This window comes from Schistocerca cancellata, chromosome 5 (assembly GCF_023864275.1).
Source record: "Schistocerca cancellata isolate TAMUIC-IGC-003103 chromosome 5, iqSchCanc2.1, whole genome shotgun sequence".
NCBI classification, from domain to species: domain Eukaryota; kingdom Metazoa; phylum Arthropoda; class Insecta; order Orthoptera; family Acrididae; genus Schistocerca; species Schistocerca cancellata.
The window spans coordinates 517370915-517387464 of record NC_064630.1 but is presented as its reverse complement, the minus strand read 5'-3'; the positions used below and the strand labels follow the sequence as shown (position 1 = coordinate 517387464).

At 42.0% G+C, this 16550-nt stretch overlaps 1 protein-coding gene across 1 annotated transcript in view; it reads right to left on the bottom strand.

Moving 5' to 3' along the window:
- LOC126188304 (protein HBS1) overlaps positions 1 to 16550 on the bottom strand; it is a 201463-nt gene that overhangs the window by 13237 nt on the left and 171676 nt on the right. The window contains exon 11 of the mRNA XM_049929895.1: positions 13429 to 13628. Within this exon, the coding sequence (XP_049785852.1) occupies positions 13429 to 13628 (200 nt within the window). The remainder of the gene's footprint in view (positions 1 to 13428; positions 13629 to 16550) is intronic.

The window sequence follows — 16550 nt, the reverse complement described above, 5'->3', positions numbered from 1 at the left end:
ACTGATTTGCTTCACTCAAAGGGGCTTAGGCCTGGGCACAATCAGTTTCCTAAGGCAATTGCGAACATTTCCCCATAAAGGCATTTACCATCTAGTCTCACAGTAGGATAAATGCATAAACAGTTATGGTGATTACTTTTGAAATAATAAACAATTTTCTCATTTATTTTTCTCTGTCTCATTTTCATTCAACCGTCCAGATTCTGACCACGTTTAGCTTAGTATTCCCTCACAGGTGAAATTATGCTGACAAGGGAACATCCCCATCGCACCCCCCTCAGATTTAGTTATAAGTTGGCACAGTGGATAGGCCTTGAAAAACTGAACACAGATCGATCGAGAAATCAGGAAGAAGTTGTGTGGAACTATGAAAAAATAAGCAAAATATACAAACTGGGTCGTCCATGCGTAAGATAGGCAATATTAAGGGGAGTGTGAGGCGAGGAGCTCCGTGGTCCCGTGGTTGGCATGAACAGCTGCGGAACGAGAGGTCCTTGGTTCAAATCTTCCCTCGACCGAAAATTTTAACTTTTTATTTTCAGTTTCTGTGAAAAACTCTTATGTTTTCATCACTTTTTTTGGAGTGATTATTACATCCACAAGAAAACCTAAATCGGGCAAGGTAGAAGAAACTTTTCACCCATTCGCCATGTGTACTAGTTAGGTGGGTCGACAACATATTCCTGTCATGTGACGCACATGCTGTCACCAGTGTCGTATACAAAATATCAGACAGTGTTTTCCTGTGGAGGAATCGGTTGACCTATGACCTTGCGATCAAATGTTTTCGGTTCCCATTGGAGAGGCATGTCCTTTCATCTACTAATCGCACGGTTTTTCGGTGCGGTCGCAAAACACAGACACTAAACTTATTACAGTGAACAGAGACATCAATGAACGAATGGACAGATCATAACTTTGCGAAAATAAAGAAAGCAAAATTTTCAGTGGAGGGCAGATTTGAACCAAGGACCTCTCGTTCCGCAGCTGTTCACGCTAACCACGGGACCACGGAGCTCCTCGCCTCACACTGCCCTTAATATTGCCTATCTTACGCATGGACAACCCAGTTTGTATATTTTGCTTATTTTTTCATAGTTCCACACAACTTCTTCCTGTTTTCTCGATTGATCTGTGTTCAGTTTTTCAAGGCCTATCCATTGTGCCAACTTATAACTAAATCTGAGGGGGGTGCGATGGGATGTTCCCTTGTGAGATCCTCAACTGGAGCCCCCACTGGTGCATGTGTTGTGTAATCACAAGTTATGGGTTACTTCATAAACTGTTCAGTCGTTCCGAGTGTCCTTCATTGGGAAGGCTCACTTATTTATATCAGAACAATCTTCCTTGCTCACTGAACTAGCAGAAAGACACTGATTGCATAAAAAATAGCTTCATAACGCTTTCCATTCCAATGTCGAGTGGCGCTCCACGTAGCAAATTTTGTTTTCTGCTCCAATGTCAAGCCTCATTCGTCACGATTTTTCATGGCTCTCACATGCCCAGGTCTCAATTCTGACAGTACTAGGCATCAATGGTGCTTAGTGCTGCCATCTAGGAGAACCTGTGTTAACTCATTGTCAAACTGTTGCAGCTGTGTTGAAAGAAATGTTGGAATTACTATATTCAAGGTCGCGTGCATGCAGTGGCTAATTTCTCATGTTCAGTTCTTTCTAAGAAAAAGATTTTACAGCTTTTAGAGGAATCTTTAAGAGACAGTGGTAGTGAGAGTGCTTTTGATGATGAGAGTGGTTCATTTCTAAAAATTCTACTGAAGATGACAATGAAAACTGTGAAAATGTGTTTCTTTCAGTTAAGTTTTACAGACAACCTATTTCAACAAATAGCAGACCAAATGAACAGGTATGTACAGCAAAAATACATAGTGTCACCACTTCCACAACATTCTCTGTGGTGGGACTGGAGAAATGTTACCGAGGAAGAGATGAAATGCTTCCATGGTGTGCTATTGAACATGGCATTACAAAACTGTAAGAACTTGCAGGTATTTTTTCAGGAGAATGTTTACAATTACCTAACTTCTTTTCAAACTGTTTTCTCTTAGACAATTTATGCAAGTTTTTTGAGCACTACTTGTTTCTTATTCAGAGAGTGCCACAAATCTCAACACTCAAGTTCAGTCATGTCTGAGTAAAGTGAATAATGTGTTGGGTAACTTGTCTAGCACGTTTCTCAAAATTTATTGCTCATGTAGGTATTTAGCTTCTGATGAATCTATAGGATCATTCAAGGATTGTGTGTTATTCAGAATGTACAATCCTCAAAAATCAACAAAATGGAGATTTAGAGTTGATACGATTTCGGATTCATCAAACAGTTATAACTGCAGTTTGACATCCAATTTTGGTGCTATAGCAACAGAGTCATTGATTTGTACAGACTTGAATTTTTCAGAGAGAATAGCTTTTCGATTGCTGGCTAACATCACAAATGCTATATGGCAATCAAGGTACCATTTGTACACTTTTACACAGGAGTTGCATTAGCTGATGAACTTTAAACAGAATGTGCATCTCACAGGAATGATCCAAGCCAATTGCAAAGCCTTCCAGCAGTAATCAAGAAAGGAGTTCTGCACCTGAAGCAGCAAGAAATAAAATGCTTCTACAACAACAAAGTGATGGTTCTGGCATGGCAAGATAAACGAACTGCTTTCACACTTTCAACAAAAGCAAATAACTCAGTGTCACATACAGAAAGGAGAAACAGAAAGGAAAGGGAAGAAATAATAAAACCAAATGTGATTATTAATTATACCTTGAAGATGGGCGGAGCTGTTCGATGTGACCATTTTATGTCCAGTTATGGTTTTATAATGAGAAGTCTGCAGTGATTGGAAAAGCTGTATTTCTGGTTGTTGAATAATGTGTTGGATAACTTGTCTTGCAAGTTTCTCGAAATTTATCGATCATATAGGTATTTGGCTGCTGATAGATCTACAGGATCATTCAAGGGTCATGTGTTATTCAAAATGTACAATCCTAGCTATCTGCTATACAAGAATCACAGCAAGAAAAACAGCTTGAAAATGCCGCCTCACAAAGTGTTCTGTAAAAGTGTTATAAGAGACTTAGTTGGTGAAGAAAGAAATCCAGGGCAAAAACAAGTATGTTGTTCAACTTCTGATGACTAGGAACACTTCAATGGACAGTTGTAGATTATTAACAAGCTTCATGGGAACAATCATACGGATTGTGCGGTGTGTTCAGAGAGAAAAAAGAAAAGTGGCAGGCATGAAACTGTGTATTACTGCGAATGAAACCCAGCTCTCCACCCTGGTGAGTGTTGCAAAAAATATCATATACTGAATAGTTTTTTCTATAATGTTTTGGAAATATATCTGAATGAAAGTGAACTTTTTGTTTTAACATATACCCTACCTAATGATCAGTGGCCTTTTTGTTTCCACAAAGAGACCACGCAACTCTCTGTGGCGTGCTCGTTCCCCAGGTGATGGCAATTTAAATGCGAATGCATGGAGCCACCTTGTGTCTGCTTATGGAAAGCAAAGGACTAATTATAGGATGTTCTACCAAACTCAAAATGACTGTCTAACTATGAGGTCCTCTGTCAAATTTCAGCCGACACTGAGTGATAGACTCTCAAAAGTTGGATATATGAGCTATAATCTTCATTTTATTGAAGTCCTTTGAATGACCTGCGATGTTCTGTAATAATGTATTTGTTGATTTGAAGGAAGCAAGTATGACCCTGATGCTTCACAGTGTGTTTCTGAACAGTGTGAACTGTTTACTATGTAGAGGCCTTACAACTTCAACATCTACATCTACATCTACATATCTACACATATACTTCACTCGTCACCAACTGGTGTGTGGCAGAAGGGACTATTCGCGACAAAGTCATACTTCTCCCCAATCTGTTCCACTTGCGGATTGTGCGAGAGAAAAATGACACTCTGAACACCTCAGTACGAGCTCTAATTTTCCTTATCTTTGAATGGTGATCATAGCGCAATTTGAAAGTTGGTGATAATAATATATGCTCTACATCCTCAGCGAAGATCAGATTTTGGAATGTAGTGAGCAAGCCCTTCCATTTAGCGCATAGTCTATCCACAAGTGTGTCCCACTTCAAACTTTCTATGAGATTTGTAATGCTCTCGCGATGGCTAAATGTATCAGTCACAAATCTTTATGCTCTTCTTTGGACCTTCTGAATCTCTTGAATCAGACCCAACTGGTAAGAGTCCCACACAGGCGCACAAAACTCTTAAGACTGGACAAACTAAACTATTGTAAGCAATTTCTTTTGTTGAAGGACTGCATTGCTTCAGGATTATACCAATAAACTGCAATCTAGAGTTCGCCTTACCCGTTACTTTTGTAATCTGATTGTTCCATTTGAGATCATTTTGAATAGTCACACCCAGATACTTGACGGATGTTACCACTTCCAAAGACTGCGCATTTATTTTGTACTGTTACATTAATGGGGGTTTGCACTTTGTTATACGCAGTATGTTACACTTACTAATACTGAGAGATAACTGCCACTCATTACACCATGCATTTATTTTTTGCAAGTCCTCATTGATTTGTTCACAACTTTCGTGCGATACTACTTTCCTGTAAACTACAGCATCTTCGGGATACAGTCTAATGCCGCTGTCAATACCATCAACCAGACCATTTACGTAAATCATAAAAAGCAGAGGACCTATTGTGCTGCCCTGGGGCACACCTGATGTTACGCTTGGTCCTGTTAAGTCTCCCCATTCAGGATGGCATACTGCTCTCTGTCTGTTAGAAAACTTTTTATCCAACCGCATATGTCATTGGATAGACTGTAAACGCGCACTTTTAGGAGCAAGCGACAGTGCGGAACTGAGTTGAAGAACCAAAATATTTTGGGGTTATTGTTAGATTCTGCAGATAAAATATTGCTTTCAAATTCATTAAAAGAATCTCTCATTCACCTTTTGACAGCTGCTTTCATTTCACATAATTTCTGTTTGTCAGCGAGGCAGTGACTACGTTTAAAATGACTGTGCAAAATTCTCTGCTTTCTCAGTACCTTCCTAATATGTTTGTTGAACCAAGGTGGATCCTTTCTCTCCTCTATATTTCTGCTAGGCACATATTTCTCTAGCACATGGTGGACAATACCTTTAAATTCTGACCAAAGATGCCCACTCTATGCTCTCTCTCTCTTTTTTTTTTTTTTTTTTTTTTTTTTTTTTTTTTTTTTTTTTTTTTTTTTTTTTTGCAACTTCCCTGACATAGAAGCCACAATGACATTATGGTCACTAATATCTTCTTCTAGATTAACTTCCTCAAAAAGATCAGGTCTGTTTGTCACCAAGATATCTAATATGTTCCCATCTCGAGTTGGTTTTCTAACCAATTGCTCAAGTTTGTATGTTGAGAGTGCTCCTAGAATAACTTCTTCACGCGAGTCTTTGCTTCTGCCCCCTGTGATAAACGTGTAATTTTCCCAGCCAATGGACGTCAGATTAAAGTCTCCACCTATAACTAATGGATAATTGGGATATTTATTTCCTATGTACTCAAGACTTTCCCTGAAATATTCTGCGATGTTTGTTGCGGATGCTGGTGCTCTATAAAAACATCCTAATACAATGGTCACTCCTTGTCTGATTGACAGCTTTATCCAGACTATTTCACAGTTCAACCCAGTATCAATCTCAACTGTGCTGAAACAGCTTTTAACTGCAATTAACACACCACCTCCCATAGCGTCAGTCCTATCCTTCCTAAACATTGTCCAATTCCAGTTCAAAATTTCACTGCTATTTATGTCTGGTTTCAACCAGCTTTCAGTACCTAATACAATATTGGAATTACTACTGTTTACTTCAGAGAGTAACTTGGGGATCTCGCTACAGACACTTGGACAATTTGCTAAGATGAGATTTAGCATATTTAAATCCTTTGGAATGACCTGTTTAGGTGAACTAACAATTTTTACAGTTAGCAGACCCACATCAGTGTCATGAACTGGTAATTTTTCAGGCCAACTGTTTGTTTCCCATGGGGAGGAACCTAATCTAAAAAAAACCCATGCGCATGCCACAAGTACTGTGCTACCCATGTAGCTGCTTCCTGTGTGTAGTGCACCCCTGATCTATCGAGAGGTGTCCTACAACCTTCTACCCCATAGTGTAGGTTGAGGAATCTACAACCATTTTCATCAAAGAGTCGACGTAGCCTCTGATTTAGATTCTACATTCGACTCCAAACCAGAGGACCCCAGTCCACCCTGAGTAAAATGCTGCAAATCATCAGCTTGCCTTCCACTCCTTGAGAGATTGAGGCTGCCTTCACCAATGTAGGCAGCCATCAAAAGGACCCAAGGATTTCCTCAGAACCCGGAAAACTGGCATAATTGGTGCCGACACGCACAACAATCTGTAGGTGGCTGCACCACGCAAGCTCGATAGCTGCCGGAAGAGCCTCTTCCGCATCCCAGACAAGGCCCTCTGGCAAGCACACTGAGCGAACAGTGGACTACTTCCTAACCCTAGCCGCTATGTTCCTGAGTGGCTCCATGACCCGCCTAACATTGGAGCTGCCAGGAACTAACAAACCCCTATCCCCACTTGCCTGTCTGGACCTTGCTGGAGGAGGGGCCACTATCCTGGCAGAAGGTGCATTCTGATCCGGCGCAGCCTCCCCCTCCCCGTCAGCATGAGATAGCACACTGGATCTATTAGCAAACTGCATGGGATTTGGCAGGAGCCTGTCTCCCCCAAGCAGCCCTCAAGACTTCAACACAGTCCGCCACCCACACTGAGCTGAGTGTGGGCCAGACGGCTCAGTCGCACCTGAGGTCGGCTCAGTGACAGAGAGCTGTGACATCCATCCCCCCCCCCCCCCCCCACCCCCCCCCCCCCCCCCCGCATATCTACACTCCTGGAAATTGAAATAAGAACACCGTGAATTCATTGTCCCAGGAAGGGGAAACTTTATTAACTTTATTGACACATTCCTGGGGTCAGATACATCACATGATCACACTGACAGAACCACAGGCACATAGACACAGGCAACAGAGCATGCACAATGTCGGCACTAGTACAGTGTATATCCACCTTTCGCAGCAATGCAGGCTGCTATTCTCCCATGGAGACGATCGTAGAGATGCTGGATGTAGTCCTGTGGAACGGCTTGCCATGCCATTTCCACCTGGCGCCTCAGTTGGACCAGCGTTCGTGCTGGACGTGCAGACCGCATGAGATGACGCTTCATCCAGTCCCAAACATGCTCAATGGGGGACAGATCCGGAGATCTTGCTGGCCAGGGTAGTTGACTTACACCTTCTAGAGCACGTTGGGTGGCACGGGATACATGCGGACGTGCATTGTCCTGTTGGAACAGCAAGTTCCTTTGCCGGTCTAGGAATGGTAGAACGATGGGTTCGATGACGGTTTGGATGTACCGTGCACTATTCAGTGTCCCCTCGACGATCACCAGTGGTGTACGGCCAGTGTAGGAGATCGCTCCCCACACCATGATGCCGGGTGTTGGCCCTGTGTGCCTCGGTCGTATGCAGTCCTGATTGTGGCGCTCACCTGCACGGCGCCAAACACGCATGCGACCATCATTAGCACCAAGGCAGAAGCGACTCTCATCGCTGAAGACGACACATCTCCATTCGTCCCTCCATTCACGCCTGTCGCGACACCACTGGAGGCGGGCTGCACGATGTTGGGGCGTGAGCGGAAGACGGCCTAACGGTGTGCGGGACCGTAGCCCAGCTTCATGGAGACGGTTGCGAATGGTCCTCGCCGATACCCCAGGAGCAACAGTGTCCCTAATTTGCTGGGAAGTGGCGGTGCGGTCCCCTACGGCACTGCGTAGGATCCTACGGTCTTGGCGTGCATCCGTGCATCGCTGCGGTCCGGTCCCAGGTCGACGGGCATGTGCACCTTCCGCCGACCACTGGCGACAACATCGATGTACTGTGGAGACCTCACACCCCACGTGTTGAGCAATTCGGCGGTACGTCCACCTGGCCTCCCGCATGCCCACTATATGCCCTCACTCAAAGTCCGTCAACTGCACATACGGTTCACGTCCATGCTGTCGCGGCATGCTACCAGTGTTAAAGACTGCGATGGAGCTCCGTATGCCACGGCAAACTGGCTGACACTGACGGCGGCGGTGCACAAATGCTGCGCAGCTAGCGCCATTCGACGGCCAACACCGCGGTTCCTGGTGTGTCCGCTGTGCCGTGCGTGTGATCATTGCTTGTACAGCCCTCTCACAGTGTCCAGAGCAAGTATGGTGGGTCTGACACACCGGCGTCAATGTGTTCTTTTTTCCATTTCCAGGAGTGTAGTACAGTAGAGGCCGCACCAGGAACCCCATCCCCACCGCACCTCTAGGTGGCACTCTGGAGCCTGTTGACTGTGGCCAACAAAGCTTCCAGCTGTGTTTGGACTGAGGTCAACTCCTCCTGCATCCACATACAACGGACACAGTATCTATCCATCTACCTAATATGTGACTTACTGTAAGAAACTTAAGGAAATCTAATGCCACACAAGGTTTACAGCTACACTCTCGTTGGCAGAAAGGACACTCAACAATGCAAAACAATAAAAATGTATGGTAGAAGCTAGGTTGACCACAGCATTCATCAGCAAAAGAGACACGCACATCTTTCATACACACAAACAAGCACACCTCATGCACACATGACCACCAATTCCAGCACCTCTAACCAGAGATTGTGGAGTTGGCATTCATGTATGCATAAGGTGTACTTGCTTGTGAGTATGAACAGTGTGTGTTTCTCTTTTGCTGATGAAGGCTGTGGGCAAAAGCTTTATGTAAGTGTCTTAATTGTGCCTATCTGCAACGTAAAGTGTCTTCTTTACGGTAAGTACCAATCTGTCTTTTCCTACACTGTTGACATCCTTTAATTTGGTGTCTCCTCAGTGCTCTATCTACTATAATTAAAACTTTTCTAATGTACACCATGCAAGTTTTCAAATTAAAGCTGTACTCCTTCTCCTGTTTTGCTTATTATGCATCTCTAGTGCCCTCTGCATTGACAAGACTTATATTTGTTTCCCACTAACCCAGTTTGGAGATGTACCAATTCAGGCTGCAGGTTTATCTGTACCTGAAATGGCATGAGCTCTATCAATCAATGTCTTAATAACACAAAGTCTACACTGGGCAGTGACAGCTAGTAGCTTGCAAATAAAAAATTTTATGAGTGGGCCAGGATGGAATTTTTGCCCCAGCAGAGTGTGTGCTGATATGAAAGTTCCTGACAGTTTAATACTGTGTGTCAGACCAAGACTCCAACTTAGGACCTTTGCCTTTTGCACACGTGCTCTCCCAGCTGAGTAACCAGACCACGACTCATGATATGTCCTCACAGCCTTACTTTCACCAGTATCTTGCCTCCTACCTCCCAGACTTCACAAAGTTCTCCTATGAAACTAATACTCCTGGAGAGAGGATACTGCAGAGAGATGGCTTAGCCACTGCCTGGGGGATGTTTCCAGAATGACATTTTCACCTGCAGTGAATCCATCCCTTGGCTGTGGCTACGCCAGGTCTCTGCAACATCCTTTCTTCCAGGAGTGCTAGTCTTGTAAGTTTCACAGGACAACTTATGTGAAGTTTGGAATGTTGGAGACGAGGTACTGGCAGACGTAAATCTGTGAGGACATGCCGTGAGTTGTGCATGGGTAGCTCAGTCAGTAGGACACATGCCTACAAAAGCTAAAGGCCCTGAGCTTGAGTCTTGTTCTGGCACACAGTTTTAATCTGCCACAAAGTTTCGTATGAGTGGGCTTTTGATAAACTAAATGTTCAAGTGTATCATTATTCTTGTGTTGCATTAAAGACTCTAAAAGGAGCAAAAAAGTCTTTTTTTTATCTCAATAGGAAATTTTATGTTATGACACATCAAGTTAAGGTATTGTAGAAACCTACAGAGACACTCCTGACTCAAGGGCCAGACTATAAATGTCATCAATAAATCTCAAAACACTATGCGCTATATCCTGGGGCTCACCCCCCCCCCCCCCCCCCTTGCAACCCAGCCAGGTCTGCCAGGTTGCCTAACTGGCAGATATCAGCAATACGTAAATAACAACATGTTTATGGGCTTGCTTTACGAAGTCCCTGCACTATTTTCCTATGCCAATCAAAAGTCCAAAAGTCAGTGAGACATGTAAACTTACACACAGCTAGTATTTAGAAGGCTGCACAGGTCCATGCTACTTTGTTCTGGTTGTGGAGCCAGTTTCAGTTACACTCCACCCCTGCAAGTTCCTCTGAGTGCAGCAAGCAGCCAAGCCTTGGTCACTGGAAAAATGTTGATTGGCCATCCAGCTCTCACCATCGACAAATATTTGTTTGGGACTTTGCACCTAAGTGATCATTTAATTCTACTAGTTGTCAAAGTGGTCACATCCCTCTTGGATTGGAATTGGTGTTAAAAATAATCATTTAACTCTACTGTCTGAACCCTGTGTCTATGTGATAATTAATGGATTTATATAATTCCCATTAGACTCTTTACACTAGTTAAATTATATGTATGGTGACTTTAATAAATGTTTTGATTTTAATGAGACTGTCATTTGTAGTTATATAGTCAGCTCTAGAGAAACTGTAAGTTTAAGACATACAATGCAGTACTCATCGACTGCCATCATTTGTCTACGGATTTTCAAACTGCCCTTTCAAGTGCCCCTCCTCAGAGGTCTCCATAAAAAGGTCTCATTGTCAAGTACAAATATGTACATAAGTATTTTGTGTGATGTCTGAATCTTCTGTTGTTCTGCATCTCTTGCACTGTAGTCATCTTTTTGAGGTTATCAGGTACTGTGCCTCCTCAGTTCATCGAAAACCACTCACGCAAACTATCACTCACATTGTTTGTTTGTGTAAAATCACAAAAAATACATATGTAAATACTGCACTTGGCAATGAGAATGAGTTCTCCAAACACTTTTTCTGAGTATGAAAAAAATATGTAACCGGTGCTGTGTTTAAAGTAAATGCATCTGAGCAACATAAAGTAAATGGCGGTGTCAACTAGCGTTATAAGTGGCCAAACGCCAAAATGTGCTAAAAATGATTCAAGAAAGGTGTCATGATGATCACAACAATCACGGGAAAATTGTAAATATGTTGACGCAAAACCAGGAGCAAATTAGCATTGTGGTCATAGGAAATTTGATTGGGATTATAAAAAATGTCGTAAAAGGCAAGAAAATAATAATTCTGAGAACATAAAAGCGGGGTTATACCATACAGCAGAGGATGTGCATGAACAACACTGTTTTGTTAGCTAAACCTGTTGTCAAAGGGATGTAACGACTTCATCATAGAAGTTTTGTGATAAGTTGGATAATACTAAAACTGGTTAATAAGTCCAAACATTTTGGGTGAAATAATGAAAGTCTGCTGATAAAAACATCAAAAGTGTGTATGTGATATGGACACTTGCCTACAATGTGATTAAGAACAGATGACAAGTATTTGGTCAAATAATAAGTGGGCACCCCAAAATTGCTAACAGTGGGCTGTATAGGAATGCATTTTTGGTAAACTATATTGTCTCAATCTATTAAACACCTATTTTTTTGTAGAGGACAAGCTATCAAACATCTAAAAGTTTTCCTTACTATATGGGTAGTGGAGCCCATGTCAGTCCTATGATACTTCAAATAAATGTAACTTTCTCTAAGAATTACCATGGTAAAAGTATCCTTGTACTTAGCATACTATCACACTATATCAAGCCTTACTCACAGTTAAGGAGAACTGTCTTTTTCATAGGTGAAATATTACACTTCTGCATACTGCTTCTCAGCAGCACTGGGAAAGACTTCTGACAAACTCTCTCTGCCTCATTTGTGGTAAGTGGATGGAGTTGACAAAATCAATTAACTGTCATGGAACATGAGTAGCAACAAAATTAGGTCAGTTGAAACTTGCAGTCTTGTCTCATTGTAGACTTGTTGTTGAGCCAGATAGACTTAGGTCATGTCACAGACTTAAGTCATGTCACACCATCCATCCACCAAGACAAAACACTGTCTATCTGCAAAAATTCTAAACCTTACAGTTTTCTTATATTGGTATCTGTTAATGTATACATGATTGAGTATGTATGAGACATAGTTCTATCTGTTATTTTCAAGGACAGAAGTCAAACACAGCTACTTCCCAAATGTGGAGGTGTTCACCAATGGTAGTGACAGTTAGCAGTCCCAACAAAGTTAAGAAAATATTATTGCCATTTTTAAATGTTTATGACATGTATCCCTAGGAATACAGTCCAATTCACATTGAATAAAATGAATTCTTTTGTTTTACATTTGACATTATTCACAACAATATAATAATAAAGTGCAAAGGCATGAGTAACACTGTTGCCTCTCCAACTTAATAAAAATACCAGTGAGCCCAATAACCTCTCTCTTCTCTCACATAAATTGCACAATCTTCAGATATACTGCACCATTTCCTCTCTAAATAGTTGCTTGATGTGAAACTCAAGACTTTCTCAGTTGAATATTATAAACAATATTTCTGGAAAACTGCTAGATGTCTGTAAACTGCTGTCACAATATGACAGTACAGAGGCTTCCATCCATTGTAAGATGGAAACTCACAAAAGAACACTTTGTTCCTCTATTTAAGCTTCTGGTGACAAATGCATGGCCAACTCACAAGATTTAGCGTAGAACAAAACCACATGACACTAAAAACTTAATATTGACTAGTTAGGCAAGTCAAAACTTCAATATAAAGTCCATTACTTAGTTTAAAAAACTGAACTATAATGAATGAATGAATGAATGAATGAATGAATAATGTACTCACAATCTGCAGCACATGTATTACGGAAGAAGTGTATGGTCTGAATCATCAGTAGGTTGTTCCAAGAGCCATTTGTCCAATATCAGATAGGCCCTCCTTGTAATCAAACATTTTTCTCCTAGTTCAACAAACTTGAAAAATCGGTGTTACATTGAAGAGACAAGCTTCCTCTGTGGAAGTTGCTTGGAGCAGCCTACTGACTTCCAGTGAAAGCACATGCACTCAAGTAACACATGTTCTGCACCTTGTGGTTATACCATGAATCCACCAATGAGGACTTAAACAGAGGAAGCAGATGTACTTATCCAGCTGCCCATGTAAATATGGTCAGAAACTTCTGCAATGAAATATTACAGCTGCACGTTATGAACATCTGATAGTTTTCCAACTTTTTATGGAACAACTTGTAATGTGTTGCACAGAGTTAAAAGATTTTTCTGTGAGCACCATAGTAGCTGTCTTTCAGTTCTGTTGTACAGATGTTCAGACAAATCTTTTACAAGTGTACTCATAACAATAGTGCCTAAACATAACAAACTACTTTGGAAACATATTTACTACTTACAGAGCAGCCTTTGGTAATGGGGACTTTGATATTGAAAACAACTATTCGAGCTTCAAATCTCGATGTGACTGGAACAACATTAACAGGATCAGATAGTATATCACCAATAGACACATTTTGCATCTCTACTCCCTGAAGAGTGACACTGACATTGTCCCCAGCATAAGCAGTCTGTACAGCACCATCATCAATTGTCAATGCTGAAACCAAATGAATAACAAACATAACTGAAAAAGAAAATATTTACTTTAATCAAGTTAAACATATAATTTGTATTACAGTTTACAAAATAAGCCTTTGTGAGCAAATTTCTCAGTAGGGCTTACATAATAACATATCTGTACATGATAATGCCTTTTTAAAAGTCTGTCTCCTAGCTGTTACATTCTCATTACTTCCTGTTACAGGAAAAAAAGAGAGTCAGTATTATAGTACAATGGATGAAAATGTCATAAAATGTAAATGCTAGTGCAATTATTCATTAAAAGGGTACTTGCAAATTTGGAACACGATAGTTTACTCATAACACAGAGTTCAATGAAGCCAAAGCTGACAGTGAAGAATGCAGAAGTATTTTCACTTAGTAACTGAGTGTACATTGTCTGTGTATAAATGTGGAGCACACGTGGAGCCCATTTGTCATAACATTACTATAAACAGTTAATTTTAATTAACCTGTAACAACAACATATGCAGATGATTACAGTGTATGTCAAGTACACAGTTTGCTCTGTGTTTGTATCATAATAGACATGGATGATGATGATGCCATTCCTCATCACTCAAATACATACTGGTTTAAAAATAAAAATGACTGAAGCGCTTTGCCAATAGTTTTTTGTATATTATCTTAACAGTTGCAACCCCCCCCCCCCCCCCCCATTTTGATCAGGTATATAACATATGTCAATGCATTGCAACTGGATATTAGACAGTATAATTTCAAATGCAATGGCAAATAGAGTAAATAGTTAAATACCTTAAATTGATAAAAAGTCTACTCGTCAAGCAGTGTCAGGAGAACACACATACCCTACGTGAGGTCTACTTGTCAAGCAGTGTCAGGAGAACACACATACCCTATGTGATCGAAAGTATCCAGACACCTTGCTGAAAATGATTTACAAGTTCATGGCGCCCTCCATCGGTACTGTTGGAATTCAGTATGGTGTTGGTCCACCCTTAGCCTTGATGACAGCTTCCACTCTCGCAGGCATATGTTCAATCACATGCTGGAAGGTTTCTTTGAGAATGGCAGACCATTCTTCATGGAGTGCTGCACCGAGGAGAGGTATCGATGTTGGTTGGTGAGGCCTGGCACGAAGTCAGCCTTCCAAAACATCTCAAAGGTGTTCTATAAGATCCAAGTCAGGATCTGTGCAAGCCAGTCCATTACAGGGATGTTATTGTCATGTAACCATTCCGCCACAGGCCATGCATTATGAACAGGTGCTCAATCATGTTGAAAGATGCAATCGCCATCCCCGAATTGCTCTTCAACAGTGGGAAGCAGGACGCTGCTTAAAACGTCATTGTAGGCCTGTGCTGTGATAGTGACATGCAAAACAACAAAGATGCCAGCCCCCTACATGAAAAACACAACCACACCATAACATTGCCACCTCCGAATTTTACTGTTGGCACCACACATGCTGGCAGATGACATTCACCAGGCATTCGCCATACCCACACCCTGACATCGGATCGCCACTTTGTGTACCGTGATTCGTCACTCCACACAACATTTTCCCACTGTTAAATTGTCCAATGTTTATGCTCCTTACACCAAGCGAGGCATCATTTGGCATTTTCTGGCATGATGTGTGGCTTATGAGCAGTCGCTCGATCATGAAATCCAAGTTTTCTCACCTCCTGCCTAAATGTCATAGTACTTCTAGTGGATCCTGATGCAGTTTGGAATTCATGTGTGATGGTCTGGATAGTTGTCTGCCTATTACACATTACAACCCTCTTCAACTGTTTGCCGTCCTTGTCAGTCAACAGATGTGCTCAACCTATGCACTTTTATGCTGTACATATCCCTTCACATTTCCACTTCACTGTCCTATTGGAAACAGTGGACCTAGGGATGTTTAGGAGTGTGGAAATCTCACGTACAGATGTATGACACAAGTGACACCCAATCACCTGACCCCGAAATCTCACGTACAGATGTATGACACAAGTGACACACAATCACCTGACCACATGCAAAGTCTGTGAGTTCCACGGAGTGTCCCATTCTGCTCTCTCATGATGACTAATGACGACTGAGGTCGCTGATATGGAGAAGCTGGCAGTAGGTGGCTGCACATTGCACCTAATATGAAAAACATATGGTGTGTGTTTGTTTTTTTTTTTTTTTTTTTTTTTTTTTTTTTTTTTTTTTGGGATGGGGGGTCCGAATACTTTTGATCACATAGTGTATATAAGTAATTACAGTTTACAGCTTACGGAGCCAGTGCCTCCTTCTTCTGGCAGCAGGGTTGAAGGGAAAGGAAGAGACATGAAGGAAAAGGACTATTATAGTGAGGTTTAGGAAAAGATTTACAGTTCGGGAAAGTCACTCACTTATCAGATAGGGTGAAAAGGAATATTGAACACCAAGTTCAAAGTTGTTCTATTGTGTATTAAGCTGGGGACCTAGAAACGATGGAGAGGCTTCGTCCCACCATAGCCCTCAGTGGCTCACAACCACACAACAGGCCATAGCAGTCCAACCACCCCACCGCCGCCCCACACCGAACCCAGGGTTATTGTGCGGTTCAGCCCCCAGTGGATAGCCCCCCCCCCCCCCCTCCCGCCTCGAAACATCTCATACCAGACGACTGTAACCACAAATGTTTGCGTGGTAGAGTAATTATGGTGTACGCATACATGGAGACAGTGTTTGCGCAGCAATCACCGACATAGTGTAACTGAGGTGGAATAAGGGGAACCAGCCTGCAATCACTGAGGTAGATGGGAAACCACAGGCTGGCCAACACATCAAACCTCAACACTAATCTGCCGCTCAGGAAGCAGCACGTTAGACTACGCAGCTAGCCGGGCAGGCAAGTTCAATATTACTGGCACACTAATGAAAATCCTTCTCATCTCATCCAGTAAGTCTCCCCTGACCC